Genomic DNA, 18,990 nt, shown 5'->3' with positions numbered 1-18,990 from the left:
AAATATTGAATTCTGTAGCCCAAGCGGTGGTGTTTAACCATATCCAATTTTGGGAAATTTTAATTTTGGATATGATCCCCCGATGCAAGTTGGCGACTATCCCACATAGGGCATATTTGATGCCTGTACTTTCTGCCCTTTGGTTCGCGGGATATCTGTAAATATTTTGTACAACCTTGAAAACTAAATTTTTATAATGACGTGTTAATATTAAGCTTCCGTATTCTTCAAAGGTTCTCAAAATTCTTTTGGTAAAGTTGCTCTATGGCAGTTTGTAAATCTTTGCTTGTAGTCAGTCACAACCTTCAGCAAAAATTGTTTCTGTTCCATTTTTTGTTTGAATTTTATTTATTTATTTATCACATCCCCCGTAAACAGCACCTAACGGCCTTTTACAACGAGTGTTTCCAATTAAACATTTCCGTCAATTTAACTTCTCTTTGAGCGGCATCATTGAGTACTCGCAGATGTTTCAGTAGCTTACAGTACCTTTCAGATGCTTCAGCAGAAATATCACAAGAAATTAATTCTTTTGAAAATATTTTTCGAGTGCCTAGAAATAAAATACTCAAGTCCCATGAAAATTAAGTGGACACTATTATTAGGAGAATTATAAATTCGCTTCGGTAACTCGTCTGCATTATTCGTGATATCGGACTTTAAGCCTTCCACAATTCGCTTTTTCGCCTCCACTAGTACATTTTAATTGCAAAATCCAAGGGCGCTAACTTCTGGAGAAAGGTAACATAAATGGTTTTGAAATTTGCTTAGTTTCGTATCACTAACCCCACAATCGGACTTCCTGAATTCATAAAAAAATTTCAACAATAATAAATCTCAATTATTACGGAGGCTTCCGCGGTTATTTATTTGGTGATGGTTTTCCGGGTTTACACCGCGTTGATACATTCTTAATTGCCGCAGAATAAAACACAATTATATTAATTTTTTATTATAATTTCTTATTTTGCGCAGTGAGTCCGCAAAACATGTATCAACGCGGTGTAAACCCGGAAAACCATCACCAATAATAAATCTCGCATAGGAGCTCCATCTACATTTGGTGAAGTAGTCCAAGCCTCAATATAAATACGCACAGCAAATAGGCACACTTTGCGAGTTATTTTCTCCTTTAATGCCGATAAAGGGACCTCCATGCGAATCCTAATAACATATAGAAAATGGATCAAGAGGCGGAAACATAAATACAGGACGATCATTGAAGATCATCGCGATAATTCAAATTGAACGCATTGAATAAGAAGGGCAGATGTCATTATTTGCGATCATTTGCAAAATTAATGAGATATGGGATCAAAAGAGGAAAATATAGGAAAAAGATGTCAAGATGACAACACATTTGCACGACGTGCTATCGTCACGTCCCAATAACCCGCCCGGAAGAAGGGATGGGTAGATTAGTAATGGGCAATGAGCGAATGAGTCAGTTCAAATGTGCGACTCAGCAGATTGAGCTGTGATGCGTCATGCGTCTTATTTGGTGAGTGGTGACTCCTTCTGCACGTGACTTGCTCCGCGCACACTGTACGCTGGAGTTGCGCGAGGCGAAGTCATTCAACCGACGCTCACGACTCCCTCCGCGCACAATGTGCGTGTTGGAGTCGTGAGAGGTGGAAGTAGGACTCTATGCGCACACGACTCTCTCCGCGACTATTCACTACGTGATTGATTTGAACTGATTTTTCAAATTTTGATCTAGGAATTTTTTTCATTTCAAATGCTCGTCCAGAAATGCCCCCTCACCACCTTCCCCTTTTCCTCTGTCTTCCACTCCCCTATTCCCCCCTTCCTCTAGAAACCTAGGAGATGGAACCTAGAAACGCTCTGCACAGTCAAAACGGAAGCGTTCGGGGAAGTGTGCTGGAAGTGATGCGGAAGAGTTTAGGAAGCGTTTAACGGTAAGTGGACGTTCCCCGGCAGCTCCCCGAAAACGTGGTCAACACTACCTGACTATCAAGCCTTCGCTTGCCTGACGTCTCCTCGCCACTTGGTTGAAACGCTTCCCGAAACACTCTCAGGCCGTTTTCAAATCCACGCAGTATGCACTTCGTTCCCTTTCTCCCTTGCACCCTGCTCCCTTACAAATGCTCTACTGGCGCCATTAAGTGTGAACAAAAATAATGCGAACTATTGGCAGTAACGAAACGTGAAGCGCAGGGTCGGGTTAGGACATCTTGTGGTTGATTTAAGAATTAATTTCACCCCACTACTCGGTTTGTTTACGTTTGTAATTTAGACTGCTTAGTATTTTGACTTTTCTGGCACCGATTGGACGCTCTCTCTTCACATAATAAACAAAAAATTACTTATAACTCCAGTTCAAGATTTCCGAGTTTTCCATTGCCGCCATTTTTACGTCCACTTCCTACGAGGGGAAGGTAGTGAGGGAGCATCCGCGCTCCCTTGCTCACTTACCCTTCGTTCCCTTGCGCCCTCGCCGATTGGATCCACCCTTGCTGTCGTCACATCCGTAAGTTGACGATCGAAAAGTGCACGGAGGGTGAATAATTGCGAATTGGAAAACGGCCTTAGGCTTCGCTGACGCTTCCTAGTCACTCCTGAGTTGAAACGCTCCCAGCACGCTCGCGCGACGCTTCCCTATCACTACCGTTGGAGTGATCCAAAAGCTCTCCGAAATCTCATCGATTACTTTACTCGTTTCTGAACACATTCATCGCGCTTTCGTGAAGGGTATGGGCCTATTTTGGTCACAGGACTTCCTCAAAGAATGGCGAATTCGTAAGTAATAAAGTATGACGGAAAGGGCAAACAACAGTTGAAGTTTCATTTGAGGGAATTCACAAACAACCCACGAGAAACTGGAGCGTCGATGAAGTATTGCGGAAGTGGAAGTAGCGGTTGAGTGTTGTTGCAGCGATTTAAATGTTATTAAGGTAGTACACTAAAACAGCTTCGGCTTTACACAGTGCATTTAGGGTAGTGAAGAGGATGGACGTGCCGCCGTAGATTTCCTGAGCCCCTTAGCCACCAGAGAGGGTCGCTGCCTGTAGAGTCCCTTAGAATTACCATAACACTATATAAGAGCGGCAGACAGGTAGTTACCGAATCCGACTCGTAGCTGGAGGTCTAAGTTCCGATTCTTGGATGTGACATTTTTTTCATTTTTTTTTCTACCTTTCATTTAAAAAAAAACCTGCTGCTCATTATTGTTTCCATGATTTACATTGAAAAATTAATTTTTCTATGCGGAATTTTTTTTCTGCAATGCGGCAGCGTCAGGTTTCGGTCGGTACTATCTACAGCATACTCTAACTAATGAAGATTTGTACTCACATCATTTCCTTATGCATAAACGTTATGGAAAAAATGTCACTTCACTAGGAGTAATAAAATCCAACGATTTTTCACTAACTCTAGTAATTTTTATATTGTAGTTACCAGATAATAGGGAAATTGTTTTCTGAGAAGAAAATTATTTTTACCGTGAAAACTATATTCAGATATAATTTATACTGCTCGATATCGAAATAACTGGGAGTCGTTTAAACACTCAGGTTTACTAGAATCGGTAAGTAATTAATCAAATAATTTATAACAATGGAAAAATGACAGGTGAATGAAGTGTGACTAATTATGTGCAATGTAAACATAGTCATATTGATTGACTGCTTTGATGAAAATAAGAATATAGTCAGTGGTTTAAGCGCTGGGTGTGCGAAAAAAGGTTGTGTACAGATTGAAGATTCATACCCCGGACACCCTGGCACACCAATAACCAATGAAAATGTTGACGAGGTTAAAGGAATAATCTAATCTACTGAACACCTGATGCGATTATCACTCATTTCGGCAGCGGCAGCGTCTAGGTGGACGAATAAGTAAACATTTCAGAAAAAAAAATTACAGTAATATTGTGAATAGTTATCAATTGCGGGTTTAATATCATAATCGGAGTCCTGAAAAACTGAATTCTGATTTTTGCAGGGCCTGCATTCAGAAAACACTGCACCCTGTGCACAAAAAGGTCCAGGAAAGGTCATAATGTGTAACCGTGGCCGTCAAACAGGGAAAGGGACGTGTTGATAAGTAGAGGGGTGGGGAATATTTGGACATCGAGACACACTGCTCCACTCCCGCCACCTGCGGACGATATTCATACAAGAAGGCGCATAATGTCTGCGCCGAGAGCTATATCTTCCTCCTTCAAATTATTCCCCTCCCAGTTTGACGTCGTGGATCTTATCTTCCTTGAGAAGAGCTGAAGGAGCGCAAAAAAACCACTGGTGTCGATGCTACTATTGGTCAGTCTCCAGCCGGAATCCATGAATTAAGGATGATGAGAAACGTACACTGCCTTTTGGTGATGGACCCGCGATCCAAATAGTGCCAAGGGATAATGTGAAGGGGAAGGTTGTGGCATCCGCAGAAGAGGAAACCCAAACAGCGAGTTTCGAAAACTTTCCGGTGACAGGCAATGGAGGCAAACAACAAAGAACTCACCGATGAAGAGGGTACGTGAAAAATATGACGACGTTTATACATGTGTCTCAACCATCGTCCGTTTAAGATTATTGTGAGGATGTTATTGCAAATCTGTATAACCTAACTAACACTTTATCCAGGCTAAATAGATATCAATTGTTGCCATTTTTGGTATAAAATCGTTTCAGGCTTGATTTAGTGGAAGTCCGACATTAACATGATGTAGAACACAAATGGCAATTTCCACACTTTTTAATTCAACACTCAACAACCGACCACTACTTTAACAACATTGTGTCATTTTCAATGTCCTTGAAAAGGCCATAGGTGCTTCAAAATGACACAATGTGTCAAAAAAATAGTGGTCGACCTTTGAGCGTTGAATTAAAAAGTGTGGAAAATACCATTTGTGTTCTTCATTATGGATATTTCCATTTTCCCCTTACATTACCTCAATGAAACGTAGTGAAGTGATTTTCTCGTAATTTTGAATCGTGTTCAATATTAAATACATTTTTTCATCCGAGTGAAGGAATATTATGCAAAACTAGGTTATGTGCAGATAAATTAGAAGCTAGCTTATTGGTCGCCCGATTTCATGGTAAACATATGTTCATCAAATTATAATTAATTGAACAAGTGCTACCAATAGAAGTTGAACACACCTTTCATCCTAAACGTAACTTTATTTGGAAAAATATCCATTTAATGCAAGTGTCAAATAGTCCACAACAAACCAGCTGAAACACCAAATTCCAACTTTACATGGTTGGACCAGATAGTGAAATTTCCAATTTACATTAACTTGTTTAATAACATACGTAGAAATATGTGATAATAATACTCAGTAGCTTAGATAAATGGCAGTTCTTGGTTTTTTTTTAACAAAACACTTATATATATGACCAATTCTCTTATTTTTTGCTGTCTACCCCGTTTTCTTCAACATGTTGAGAAACTATCTTTAACGCTCGTTTTAAAGGATGGATTTCAATTAAATATACAACTATCTTTTGCGCAAATATGCATGCCACTATGTAAACAGAAATTTTTTTTTAATCTCAGAAAAAATACTTTGTCATGCAGCTGACGCAACAACTGGATGTATCAGACTCCAAAATCTTTTTTCATCTCTTGCAGCACTTAATCTGGATGAGTCAATTGTTGGATAAAACAATTGAATGCGCGCAAATTCTCACACGGTGATTTCATTTTCCGCCTTTCATTCTACAAAGAACTTCGAAACATTCACCTTTACAAAAAACAAAGAGGTTTTAACCCGATATCTGAATTGTACTTTCACAAATTAAAACACGTACACTTAGTAGCAGCAGCAGGAGATAACCATTCAGATTCTACAAAATTTCCAATTTCAAATAAATTTAGTGGCTGCAGGACAACGGAGGTACTTTGCTACGGGAGGTACGGGAAGGTATGAGATCGGTGAAAATACTAATGAATAACATTTGCAGCAGCAAAAACTACAGCGTTACCAGACAATGCCGAGCTACAGCCGCGATTGCAGCAACAATGCCTCAGCTAAGCGTAGTCACCGCTGGTTCATAGACGGATCATTTTCGTCAACTCTGAGATTTTCTATCGAAAGCGTATTCCACGCTGATGTAGGTAGCTCTGAATTTTACAAGAAATAATATCATAGATAGAAGATAGCGAAATCAGGTAAGACCATCTGATATTCGACAACTGCGGGAAATGTTGGATTGTTTTCACAATTTAAGCATTTCCTCGTCAGAATTCCGATTCCACTGAAGTAATCTCAAATATATTCTTGCGAAATGATTCTTTTTAGGTGCTGTGGTGCCACCATAATTTCCGATATAACGAGGTGGCGAGGTTCTTATAAAGAAAGAAACAACATTTGAGCTGCGAGATGTGTATGATTTCGTGAAAAGAGCTGGATTCAGCGACAATCGAAAAAATGTATAGGTAAAAAATGCATATATTCACTTCCCGAATGTGTGGGAAGCTAGCCATAATTTCTTAATCGTCAAGGGTAGTTTTTCATCAGCAATGGATTACACATTTTATTAATTATTGCAATCCACGCGAGAAACATTACAATCGATCGAAATAAAATGGCCTAGTGGCAAAATGCTTCGGGAGGAAACTACCATTATTGCCCCTGGGGGTATGCAGCACCCATAGCCGATCTGACGTTCGTGGATCACCTTCACCATCACCTTTATCAACTAATACAGTGGACAGGTGTGGAAGGTATCGGTTACAGGAAGAAAGGAGACCGGTGGCTCTAAAAAGTTTTGGAAACACTGATCTGCACCATATTTTCTATAACGATACAGTTTGCACAACGGAGATGTTTCATTGATAATAAAAAGAAGTTTCACACCATATTTCTACTTAACTCCATCGCATCGAGCGTCGGCTGTAGCAAGCGAGTATTTGAACACGCAAAAGACCTAACGTCGGCTCTAGCTGTCTGGAATTATTCATCGCACATGAATGGACGCCGGCTATAGCAAGCGCGGGGGTAGGTAAGTGACCGTAGACCCTGCCTGAGACCCCGCTAATCGATACTTTAGGGTCATTCCTCCGCAATTGGCCCACACCCTTCTGCTCTCAAATGAACCTTCTCACTTTATTAATCCGTTTTGGAGTGGTGAATAGGTTGCCTCGATTTTCCATTTTTAGGAGCGAGTCGTAATATCGAAGGTGGTTTCGTCTTCTTATTAAGGCTAACATGATAATTATCTTCTCTCTTAGGAATTCCTCATCACTAACTCGATCGATCCATTTGATCTTCATCATTCTTCTGTAGCACCACATTTCGAAGAACTCTATCCTTGCTTTCTCCGCTGCTGTCATTGTCCATGCCTAACTTCCGTATAGGGGCTAACTCCAAATGTAGGTTTTTACGTCAAAAGCTCTTTATGTTGGTAGGTTGTTTATGCTAAAAACTCTTATTATAAATTGTCTCCTTACTTCCATATTTAAGTTTCCAGCAGTAAGCAGGTATAGTGGAATGGTCTCTTCTTATGGTGGAAAGCTCTCTTTACTTGGGCTATTTTACTGATAATTTCTTTCTTCATTCTCCGCTCGCTAGTTACTAAACATACATACGTTAATATTATCAACGCTGCGAATCTGCTGATATATTTCACTTGGGTCCATATTTAATTCCAATTCTTATCTCTCCATTGGTCACGTGGCGTCTACCAGACGGCAAGCCATTTTCTCTTTTGTTGCTCATATCGTATTTTCATATCGAGAAAACTCATATTCCTTGTAGATGATTATTTTATGATTCTGAAATAGTGACCAGTGTGACTTAATTTTCTGTGTTCCAACTATCTATACAGACTTTGATGCCATCAACGCTACGAATTCGTTGAAAATCCCACTCATCTGCTTCCTAGTTCCTTTTCAATTCTTATGAGAGTCAGTTATTCTTACAGAAGTGTAAATTACTGAAAATGAAAATGATTACAAGGTTTGAGGAATACTGTTAACAATAACTGGCCAAGTACACCTTGGAATCATGCTTAGACAGAATAGAAGGGTCTACAGTGGTAGCCGAGGAAATGGCCGGGCATTGGGTTGCATTCCAAATCATAAGGGCGACAATATCTGAAAAATTCCCACTCAGAAAAGAGCTCCGTACAGAGGGGTTTAATATTATTATGCTACTGGTGGCACGGACTTTTTCCTCTCGTAGGCGCCGGCAGGAAATCATTTAAGAATAATTTTACTCTTGTTTGTTCGCGAGGAGATAGTTATTTTTTCAATTCTGTTGATCGCATGCGGGATGATTAGCGAGAGAAGTGATATTTAACAGCATCAAATAAGAAATCACCAGATATCTATAGTGGATGAATGATATTAAAAGATGGCTAACAATAGTCATTCAGTCATGTCCTTTAAAGTCTAAAGGCAAAGGATAAAAAAACGATTGATTATAGATGACAAGATACGAACAAGGAAAATCGAGAGCATAACACGATAAGATTGCCAAAAAGACAAAAAAAATAATTTCCATCAATCAATTCATATCTTTTTTCAGGTGATGGATACTATTGAAAGGTCCTCATTAAATTTTTCTTAATCTCGATATTTAAAAACAAGAAGATTTGCCAAAAAACCACTTCGAAGCATCTTCTGCCAATCAAAAATAAAACATATTACTTAGACACCTAATTTGTAATAAAAAATATAGTCCAGTGTCTAATATATTAAGGAGCGTAGTATCATACTAGTTTTGGAACGTAAATTATTAATGTATTTTAGCCAGAATAGAAGACAAGGAACCTACTGCAGGACTCCAGCTTGCGTGGAAAATTTCAAATATCGTATTGGACCACCGCAACCTTTCCATTGCATTTCACTCTGGATACGCGATCAATTGTAAGAATGAGACAGCAGGCATCCAGTAAGCCTATACTGAAACATGTCTAAAGCGCTCTAAGCCATGGAAGAGTTCACCTTGCTACGTAGAGTACAGAGAAAAGGACGGTGTACGCGCAAAACCAGTAAAATTTGATTTTTCGAGAAAAATAAACGCTCCTCCCAAGAGCAAAAAAGCGAAATAGATTTATCTTGATCTATACTCGTTTTCTTAACTTATGAAATGTCTGAACGCATCCGCTTTTCAACATTCTATTGATGCGCGACATGTTAATTATCGTTCACGGTAATCATAGCGAATCAATGGTACATGTTATATTAAACTGTAGGAAATTATAGAACTTTTTCACCATGCAATGAACTTTCATGATAACTCAAAACTGTTGAATTTACCAAAACTAATGTAAGAAGAGGAGTATGGCATCATTACAGCTCTTCAATATTCCATATAAGGTCATTCGGGATCGTTTTTTTCATTTGCACTCAGAAGTCAACAAGAGAGGAGGGAAAGTAAGTTAAATAGATAACCCACGAGCCTGATGCGTAACGCCAGAGTAATTATTTACATGAATAAATAAAACTCCGCTCATTCCAACAAACTTATTTTCAGCTAGAATGAGTTTGTAGAATTGAGGCCGAATTAGCAATCCCTGCAATGAAAGAAAATGCGCTTGGGCTCTACCCGAGAAGCAATAAATATTTTGAAAAGCTGCCGTAGGTAGTCGGTCAATGGTCAAACGTTTGAAAACGTTTTTCCCCGCAGTCAGCGGAAAACACGTTTAAATACGTCCCCGCAGTCCAAGGGTTTAAAGGACGGAATGAGTCGACAGGAGTCTGCTGCGATTGTACGAAAGGATTTAAAAAAATCCTCCAGTACTCAAGATACCATGCAAGCCATAAGTAAAAAAAGGTTATTTATTCAATCTTAAGAGCAAATTTCCAAAATTAGCCTTTTTCAGATAATAGAAAAACAAATTCTTTGACTCCATGAAGAGACAGTCGTTCGCTGGCCGAAGGCTATGTTCTTCGGCATATTTTGTATTCGGTCAATAAATTCTGAGCAATTTATTAGCCAAATGCCTATTACTTGATCTTTAATCATAGGGTACTAGTTAACCCTAGCGTGAACTTTGATATAGTGCTTTACGGTCTGTTTCACCGACTCTGTTGTGTACAACGAACAGGCGGAAAAGGACAACTTTTCGGATAAAAAGAGTAATTTTGATGAAATAATGTCAAAAAGTCATAAAAAAAATATAACTACCTTCAAATGTTTCAACCAAACGATATCAATTACTCATGATTACTCATCCCGTTCAAAAAGTATGTTAATAATCGTATAGATTAATGTTCCGAAAATTCTAAATTTAGCTTAAAGTCAATTTTTTTATTGAAATTTGAATATCATTTCCTCTCGTGATACAGGTACACAGAAAAGACCTATGATTAACGTATGTAAAAGAAACGGATATTCAATCAATTACAAACCTAAGAACAATCATTATATAAAGAGTGAAAAAGTGTGTGAAATTATAAGTAAGGACTATGAAGATTTTAAATAAAAAAATAATTTACTCAGTGGTGCAAGCGTTTCCAAGATAGCCGCAAAGATGATAAAAAAGCCAACACTCTGGACGCCCCAGCACAGCAATAACCAATGAATACATGAAAAAATACCTGGAATGGTTGTGAACATCTTTTCAAACATCTGGTACGGCTAGGAATATTTGGTAGACTAGAACGATATTAAATTTCACCACTCATTCCTTATACAAAAGTGGTGAAAAGGACTGAAGTGACTTTAGGGTAATTAGAATAGAGTGAAATATTTAATCAGTGTTTTCATTCAAGGAAAGAAATAATACGCATGGTCGGTTGGTGTGGCCCAAAAACAGCACCTATATGATTTTGACCAGATTGATCGCCCGATTTCGTGGGAAACATTAAGTATTCAAGGTGGCATTCATTGTTCAGTTGTTACTTTCAGAAGGCGGACACCCCTTTAAAGTTAAACGAAACTTGATTATGAAAAATGATCGCTAAAAGACAGCGTCGATTTATCCATTAAAAACCCGGCTCAAATGCTGAATACTAACTTTTAATGGCTGGGATATATAGTGGAAATGACAATTAAATTTCCTGGATATAGACAGTTACTTATACCACTTATTTTATAAGAGCGCGACCCGGGTTTCAATGACTATTCATCATCATCATGATGATGATGATTACTCATTGAAACCCGGGTCGCGCTCTTATAAAATAAGTGGTATAAGTAACTGTCTATATCCAGAAAATAATGGAATACCACATAGTTAACCAAGAGTTAGTGAATTTTGCCAATTGAATTGACTTTTTTTACATTCAAACGCTGAGATACATGATAATAACACACAGCAGCTTACCTAATTAGGGATTCTTTTTAAATTGGGAACCTCACTTGACCCTTTTAGAACTCCCTTTGTTATCACCCAATGCCGATAAATTTTTACCTCCTGGTTATTCAAATACATTCCTATTTTTCATTGTCATTACAGATGGAAATAAAGTGGAGCTTCAACGTCTTACGTCAGTAACATCAGAGCGACCCATAAGAGCAGTTTCTCCGTCAGCACAAGAAGAACTACTTACAGCCATAAAAAACAATTCAGTCGGCGATGTCAAGCGTCTCCTTCCGGAGGTAGATCTGGAATATACGTATGGCTATCCAGATTTTGGATCATGTCTCTATATTGCCGCAAAGGAGGTGAGCGCTCGGAAAGAATTTACATGGCCAAAGAACTTAGAAACAATGATGGAAGAATGTTAAGAAATCATTAAATAATAACACAGTAGATCTTATTTAATTACTAAAATCAATAGCGTGGTCGTTGTATTAGCAAATATTACCTAGATATCTCGAATTTACATTTAAACGATAAATTTTTAACGATAGAAATATTATAGAATCATTTAATTTCATTGTTCTTCATGACTCAGCTCCATATTTTCACTCAGAATGCATTTGCTTAAGTATTGGGAAACATTTTCGTTTTAAACCGTGACATTATCGCTGTTTACGGTTCATTTCATGGTGAGTACTGATTAAAAATAAGTCACATACGGGTGTATGCCGCGTGTCGTGATGGATATAGCCCCGACGTTTGGCGACCGACTGCTGGTCACTTTTTCAAGGGAATAAATCCTTATTCCCTTGAAAAAGTGACCAGCAGTCGGTCGTAAACGTCGGGGCTATCTCCATCACGATAAGGATTTATTCCCTTGAAAAAGTGACCAGCAGTCCGTCGCGAAACGTCGGGGCTATCTCCATCACGACACGTGGCATTAGGGTGGCCCAAAAAAAACTTTTTTTTGAAAGTTTGTGGGGCGACTTCATTTTATGGTGCAATTTCATGTATAAACGACCCACAAAAAAATTCGGCTCGATTGCACAATATTTGACCCTGCCGAAACGCGTTTAAACATTTTCGGCTAGGATGTAAGGCATTTTGCCTACTTTGCAGGGGCTATTTTCCGTTTTCTCCGGTATTTGCTGCAGAAATTGTTGTTAAATAGAATAAATACAATACTTGTTGATAAAAATTATTATTACAAATCAGTTATTTTATTATTAATTCGTTAAAAATGGTTTACATAAAATTTACAACCTTTTTTTCAATACTTATAACAGATATTTTTTGATGAGGGACACACCCCTTTCGGCGGTGTCATTGACGACTTTAATATGTTTTATAACATTAAATCCTTTCAGGTACCTTTCATCGAAAAGCCAATCTTCGGGGTCTCTTGACAAAAAGCCTTCTACGGCATGATAGATTTCGCTTATTCTCGTTATAATTGGATAAAAAGGTAATCAAGAAAGCGTTCAAAGCAGCACGGTTATCGTTTGGCGGCAAAAGTAAACTCAGTCAATGCTTCATTAGAACAATGTTGCAAGGCGGCATCATTGTCCTACGACGATGCAAGAAGACAACGGCACTTCATGATCACAGCTATATTGTTGCGCGACTCTCACGCCCCTGAAGACTCCAGTGACAAAACAAGCGGTAGCATTCGTGAAAGCAGTTCATGTTTTCAGAGGTGAAACCGTGTGTCTCTGAGTTATTTTTCTAGGAGTTTGTGTGATTTTACTTCGAAATGGCTGAGAAGAGTTATAGGCGTATCACTAGGAGGAATACCAATATTTGGCTCGTTGGTGACTGTTTCGATGAAAACTTGCCGAGAAATGGGAAGCTTCCTACATTGCGAGAAGTTTTGAAGAGTTTCTTTGCTAGACTGCACTCCACGCCGGGCACTGCTAAATCCAAAGACGTCGCCAGACACACGGGGAGCGCATTGCTGGAATTTTGGGCAGAAGCAAACATCCCAACTCAAAACGCCCGTGATGTTATTAAGAAACTATTAAACGTGTATAGGGAATATAGGAGGTTAGGAAAAGATAAGGGCCTCAAATGCAGGAAGAGTGATATGAAGAGACAATTATTTACATCCAAGCTGGACAGGCTGCTCGACATTGGTCATAAGAAAGCTATGGAGCTCATTAAAATAGATGATGACCGCCAATTTTACGTGAGCATGCAAAGTGACCGCATTGGGTATATGGGCGGCATCGATAAGGAATGGTGCGCCATGCAGGAAAACAATCGTAAAAGGAATCATCAGAAGGAACTTGCAGCGGAGAAGGCGAAAGAACGAAGTACAAAGGAGACGAATGAGCTCTTTAAAAACCATGTTTCTTCCGAGGCTTCCGATACGAGCACGGCTGAAGACACCGATGATGGTATGTAGTTTTGTATGTATGAATTATCAAACTAAAATTTATGAATAATTTTATTTATGTAGGTCATATAATTTTTGTTGCACTACACATTTTACAGACTTTACACCGAGCAAGCCTAAGAAGCGCAAGATTCACATTGTAAATGACTCAATGGTATCTGCTGCGTTAGATCGAACTCTGACGTCTTCCGGTGGGGGATCCATGCTAATAAAAGCGGTTGCTCAGGCCACAGCGAAATCTTTGGGTTTTTCTGAGAAGGAGGTGCAGATAGTTTCTTCCCGCTCACAATTACATCGAAAAAGGTCGGAATGTAGAGAGGAAATGGCAATTATGATTAAACAAGAGTTCACTCCGGATGTTCCTTTGGTCGTCCATTGGGATGGAAAGCTAATTCCCAGCAGTGAAGGTATTTATCGTAATTTATTTGTCCTTTCCATTATTTATTTTCAATATCTTGCATAGTCTGTAGGCACATCAGACCATTTATTGCGGTTTCGTTCCTTCCTTTAGATGCAGAAGGCAATGCTGATCGGTTGCCAATTTTGGTATCTGGAGAAGGAGTTGAGCAGCTTCTTGGCGTTCCGGAATTGAAAAGGGGCACTGGGATTCAGGAAGCTACTGCAGTGGTTGAATATTTGACAAGTTGGGAACTTCAGGAGCGAGTTATAGGCCTCGTCTTCGATACCACAACCGTGAATAGTGGACGAGTAAATGGAGCCTGTGTTCATATTCAGCGAAAACTGGGAAAAGAGCTGCTGGAGCTTGCTTGCAGACACCATATACTTGCACTAGTCCTCGCTGCTGAATTTGATTCATTGATAAGTGTTTCTAAGAAGGCAACTTTACCATTTGTTGATTGTCTAAAGGATAATTGGAAAAATATCGACAAAGGTATTTTGAAACGCTTGCTAATATATTTCCACGTATGCAGGGACATTAACTAAACTTTTATTTTTACTATGCTTACAGCGCGGTACCGCACTGCAGCGACAACACGGGGTAGTTTGCGGAAGATCAACGACAAAAAAGAAATCATTATATTTTGCTGCAACCAACTTAAGGTAAGAAACTACCTCACATTTTATACACCCACATCTATTTCCACCTTAATTGATCATTATTTCTTTATTTCCAGGTATTTCAGCCGCGTGACGACTACAGGGAACTTCTGGAGTTGGTTATTATTTTCTTGGGTGGTTCAGTTCCAGGAACCACAGCCTATCAGTTTAAGAAGCCTAGCTCCATCAGCAAGTCGCGGTGGATGGCAAAGGCAATCTATTCATTCAAAGTATGGATGTTTGGAAAGCAATTGAACCTTTCAACCAAAGAGAGTGACAACGTGTTTCAAATATGTTGCTTTGTAGCTTCCGTGTACATTAAGTCCTGGTACACATGTCCAGTGGCATTTAGTGCGCCAGCCCGTGATCTTGAACTTCTGAAAACGTTGGCTAGTAGAGAAGAGAAACACTACCAAGCAGCATTAAAAAAATTTTGCAACCATTTATGGTATTTATCAGAAACATTAGTTTGCTTATCTTTGTTTGATCCCAATGTTTCATTGCCTTGTAAGAGGGCGATGGTCAACTCTTTTTTAAAGGAAGTGCATGTTTGCAGCCCTAGAGCGCAACTTCCTCCCAATTGTGGCATTAAGGATTTGGAATTGAGCGATTTCGTTTCCTCTAATTCTCGACGTTTCTTCGACATTACGGGCATTGATCAAGGCTTTTTGTCAAGAGACCCCGAAGATTGGATTTTCGATGAAAGGTACCTGAAAGGATTTAATGTTATAAAACATATTAAAGTCGTCAATGACACCGCCGAAAGGGGTGTGTCCCTCATCAAAAAATATCTGTTACAGAAAAACCTTACCTGTAATGAACGTGAGAGACAGCATTTGCTATTAGTGGTGCAGAAGCACAGAAGAATGTTCGATAAGTACGGAAAAAAAAGGTTGTAAACTTTATGTAAACCATTTTTAACGAATTAATAATAAAATAACTGATTTGCAATAATAATTTTTATCAACTAGTATTGTATTTATTCTATTTAACAACAATTTCTGCAGCAAATACCGGAGAAAACGGAAAATAGCCCCTGTAAAGTAGGCAAAATGCCTTACATCCTAGCCGAAAATGTTTAAACGCGTTTCGGCAGGGTCAAATATTGTGCAATCGAGCCGAATTTTTTTGCGGGTCGTTTATACATGAAATTGCACCATAAAATGAAGTCGCCCCACAAACTTTCAAAAAAAGTTTTTTTTTGGGCCACCCTAACGGGGCATACACCCGTATGTGACTTATTTTTAATCATCATGAGCCGCGAAAGCTTCAATCAAGAAATGGTGAGTACTCTTTTGCAGTCCATTGCCATGGTAGTATTTTTCAAATTGAATTGAAACATTTGTGTACGAAATGATCGTTAATTATACACTTTCAAAATTGGTCATTTTCATCAACTTTGTGGTGAGTTTGCGGTTTATCCCATATGTTTTCCCTAAACCTGCTATTCAGCAACAAATGCTCATTTATACAAAATATATATTTTTATTACATTTTTAAACTTATTTTTTGGCAATGTGTGTATTTATATCTCAATCAATTGCAGAATTTTGTGGCGTGTTCCCATGTAGGAATTTGCTACTAAACGACTTTCAATTTTTTTTCGTGTTTTCTATCGTAATATCCCTAAATACATTAAATGGTTGAAAAATAAATAGGATATTCAAAGAAAAAAAATCTTTAGGTAGGTCATTTCTGTCTCTAAAGGGCTAAATACGAGACGTTAAACTCGAAATAAATTCAACCGCTCGTAAAAAAATAAAATCTGAACTTTCAAAAATAACTCAAAAAGCCCATGATCTACAATATATCTATTACCACGCTGCATTTTAAGGGAAAGAAAATGAGCTGCAAAAATTAGCTCACGCAGATTACAAAATTAATCAACATGCAAAAAACAATGCAATACCGTAGCGGTTGAATATGATGCCTTAAGTCACTCACTATTTGAAACTAGTTATATGAGAAAATCTATAATTCTACGTGGAATGAATGTAACTACCCATTTGATAACTTTTACTGTACTGTTTTTTCATATAGGATATTGCTATAAATATTTCCAAAGCCATCAGAGGAAAGGTCGCTTTCCCTTCCTAAAAAAACCTTCGCTCAAACATGGAGTTAAAACATGTATCAGCAAAAAATATAGCTAACCACGATAAAGAATGTTCCATGTTTAGAGAAAATATTTTACCATATCCAAAACGGTGTTTGAACAGACTTCGATAGGTAAAAGAATTAACAGGCTTTAAGTAACCATGAATAAACACTTTATTATCCCAATTAAAAAAAAAAATTTCTTTAATAATTTTAATATATCTCATGACCGTGCAAGTGCAATGTTTGCAATGTGCAGTCTTTAGTGGTGCTTCCACGAGGTAAAAAAAATGAAAGGGGTTCTGTTTCTTTAATTGGCGAGTTGTTATTAAATAAAGTGCCCGTTATTGCCTTTCACGCAGTTCTTCAGTTAGAACTAAGTAGAATAACTTTGAAATCAAATGTCAATTTATTATACTCGTCATGAGGTGCTTAACCATTCGCTCATATTCAGTCACTCAAAAATTATTCAAAAGCTGAAAATGGAACTCTGGATATTGCTAGCTCTCCCATTTTATTTATAACTCCAAAATAAGGCCCTGCACTAACCATTAGCTGCCACAATTTCTTTTACTTGTCCACTTTACTTGCATAATGTAAAGCTGTATTTCTCTTAGCATCAATGACTTTGACATCTTATCGTTTCTCGTTTGGTTTTTGATCATCCGCCATTTTGCTTGCTCAATGTCGAGCTATTCCCTATAATTTCTCCCATTTTATTTTCTCATTTCTACTTTTGCTGACAGCGGTTTCTGAAGTGCGATCACCGACAGTAAATTAGTAAAAATATGTGCTATAAGGAGCCGAGGAGCAATTCCTTTTTCATGGTAGGAAGATAACAGTATTATCTTCTAATTTGATGGATTAAATGTGATATTCGGGCTAACTGCTCAATGTAAAAGGACCTTTTGGAACTCCTTTAGGCGCAGATTTCCACATGCATACAGTAAAAATGTGTATTTTCCTCTACACATTCAGCACATATCCGTTACTTTCCTGATGTCACTGTGTAAGACTTCCTGTAATCCATCTGAGTTCCTTCTCATATTCACATTCGAAAAGGAGTTTCACTACATCATCTTCTTCTGGTGATGAATCACTCACTGGTGGTGTTAGGTTTTCATATACATATTGGATCCTTTCTTTAATCAATTATAGAGAGTCAGCATCTGGATTTACTCCACATGAAATGAGAAGCTATACTACATTCTTATGACCTGCAGGTAAAGCAAGATGGAAGGCAGTGTCTCCACGTCTGTCTTTGGAACTTATGGAGAATCCTTATTAGATCAATTACTTTAAGGATTTCAAATGATCTTACCCATATGGCAATCTCTCTCGATCCCCATAGGCATATAATTGACATTCATCAGGTAGCAACAATAATATTTCCCATTTCTCACTATCGCATTGTACCTATTACCCATTACCATTAATTCCTACATTCTTTTAAAATAGCGAAAAAATTGTCACTCTTCTTCAGTGATTACAAAGGCTAAGTTTCTAAAACTAATTTTACTATGTAACTTTCTACATTTATAATTGAAATCAAAGTTCGATACAAAAAGCTTTATCATTCATAGAAGTAAAATTATGTTTTTTTGGACATTATCTGTAGAGGGCGTGTTCGACTATGTATTAATGATTTTAGTGAAGTAGGACTAGAAAATATGAACAAAAAACTAAACATGATTAAATCGAGATAAAATAAACGGGCATTTTCTAATGTAAGGCCCATATACATCCATAGATGCACAAATTGTTAGCATCTAGATTATCCTTCTGAGAATAAATAACGAATGGTACACTTACACAATAATATATTTTTAAAAGCACAGTGTTCATGTGTTCAAGTGCTCATATTAAATAAAACAGAATAGAATTTTACCGTTCGTTTTTTATTCTAGACTCTCCATCAAGCAGTATGGAATGGAGATATTAATTTCTATTTCAATAAAAAAACATGTTCATCTTTTTTCCAGGGATCCGTGGATGTGGCAAAAATGTTGATCGAGCATAAGGCCTACGTGAATCGGTACAACGATAAACGAAAAAATACACCTCTACACATCGCAAGTGAATTGGGACACTCGGATATGGTGAAGCTGTTGATAGATGGAGGAGGGAAATTAAAAAACGGGCGTTTTTATGGAAATTTGCTCACATTTGAGCCTCTGTATCTCAGTAACGAGTAGGATCTATGTCAAATGA

General features: G+C 38.1%; 2 protein-coding genes across 2 annotated transcripts; both read left to right on the top strand.

The window, feature by feature from the left end:
• The first annotated feature begins 3,962 nt into the window (after positions 1-3,962).
• On the top strand, positions 3,963-18,980 carry LOC124172406 (ankyrin-1-like). Its single transcript, XM_046551861.1, has 3 exons — positions 3,963-4,493; positions 11,382-11,590; positions 18,762-18,980. The coding sequence occupies exons 1-3, from the start codon at positions 4,457-4,459 to the stop codon at positions 18,972-18,974; spliced, it is 459 nt and encodes a 152-aa protein (XP_046407817.1). The 5' UTR covers positions 3,963-4,456; the 3' UTR covers positions 18,975-18,980.
• Positions 12,518-15,574, top strand: LOC124172379. Its single transcript, XM_046551828.1, has 6 exons — positions 12,518-13,624; positions 13,722-14,030; positions 14,135-14,515; positions 14,594-14,685; positions 14,760-15,388; positions 15,483-15,574. The coding sequence occupies exons 1-6, from the start codon at positions 12,982-12,984 to the stop codon at positions 15,526-15,528; spliced, it is 2,100 nt and encodes a 699-aa protein (XP_046407784.1). The 5' UTR covers positions 12,518-12,981; the 3' UTR covers positions 15,529-15,574.
• Positions 18,981-18,990: the final 10 nt, after the last annotated feature.

This window comes from Ischnura elegans (assembly GCF_921293095.1).
Source record: "Ischnura elegans chromosome 13 unlocalized genomic scaffold, ioIscEleg1.1 SUPER_13_unloc_1, whole genome shotgun sequence".
Taxonomy (NCBI): Eukaryota; Metazoa; Arthropoda; class Insecta; order Odonata; family Coenagrionidae; genus Ischnura; species Ischnura elegans.
This window is presented reverse-complemented; position numbering and strand designations above follow the sequence as displayed.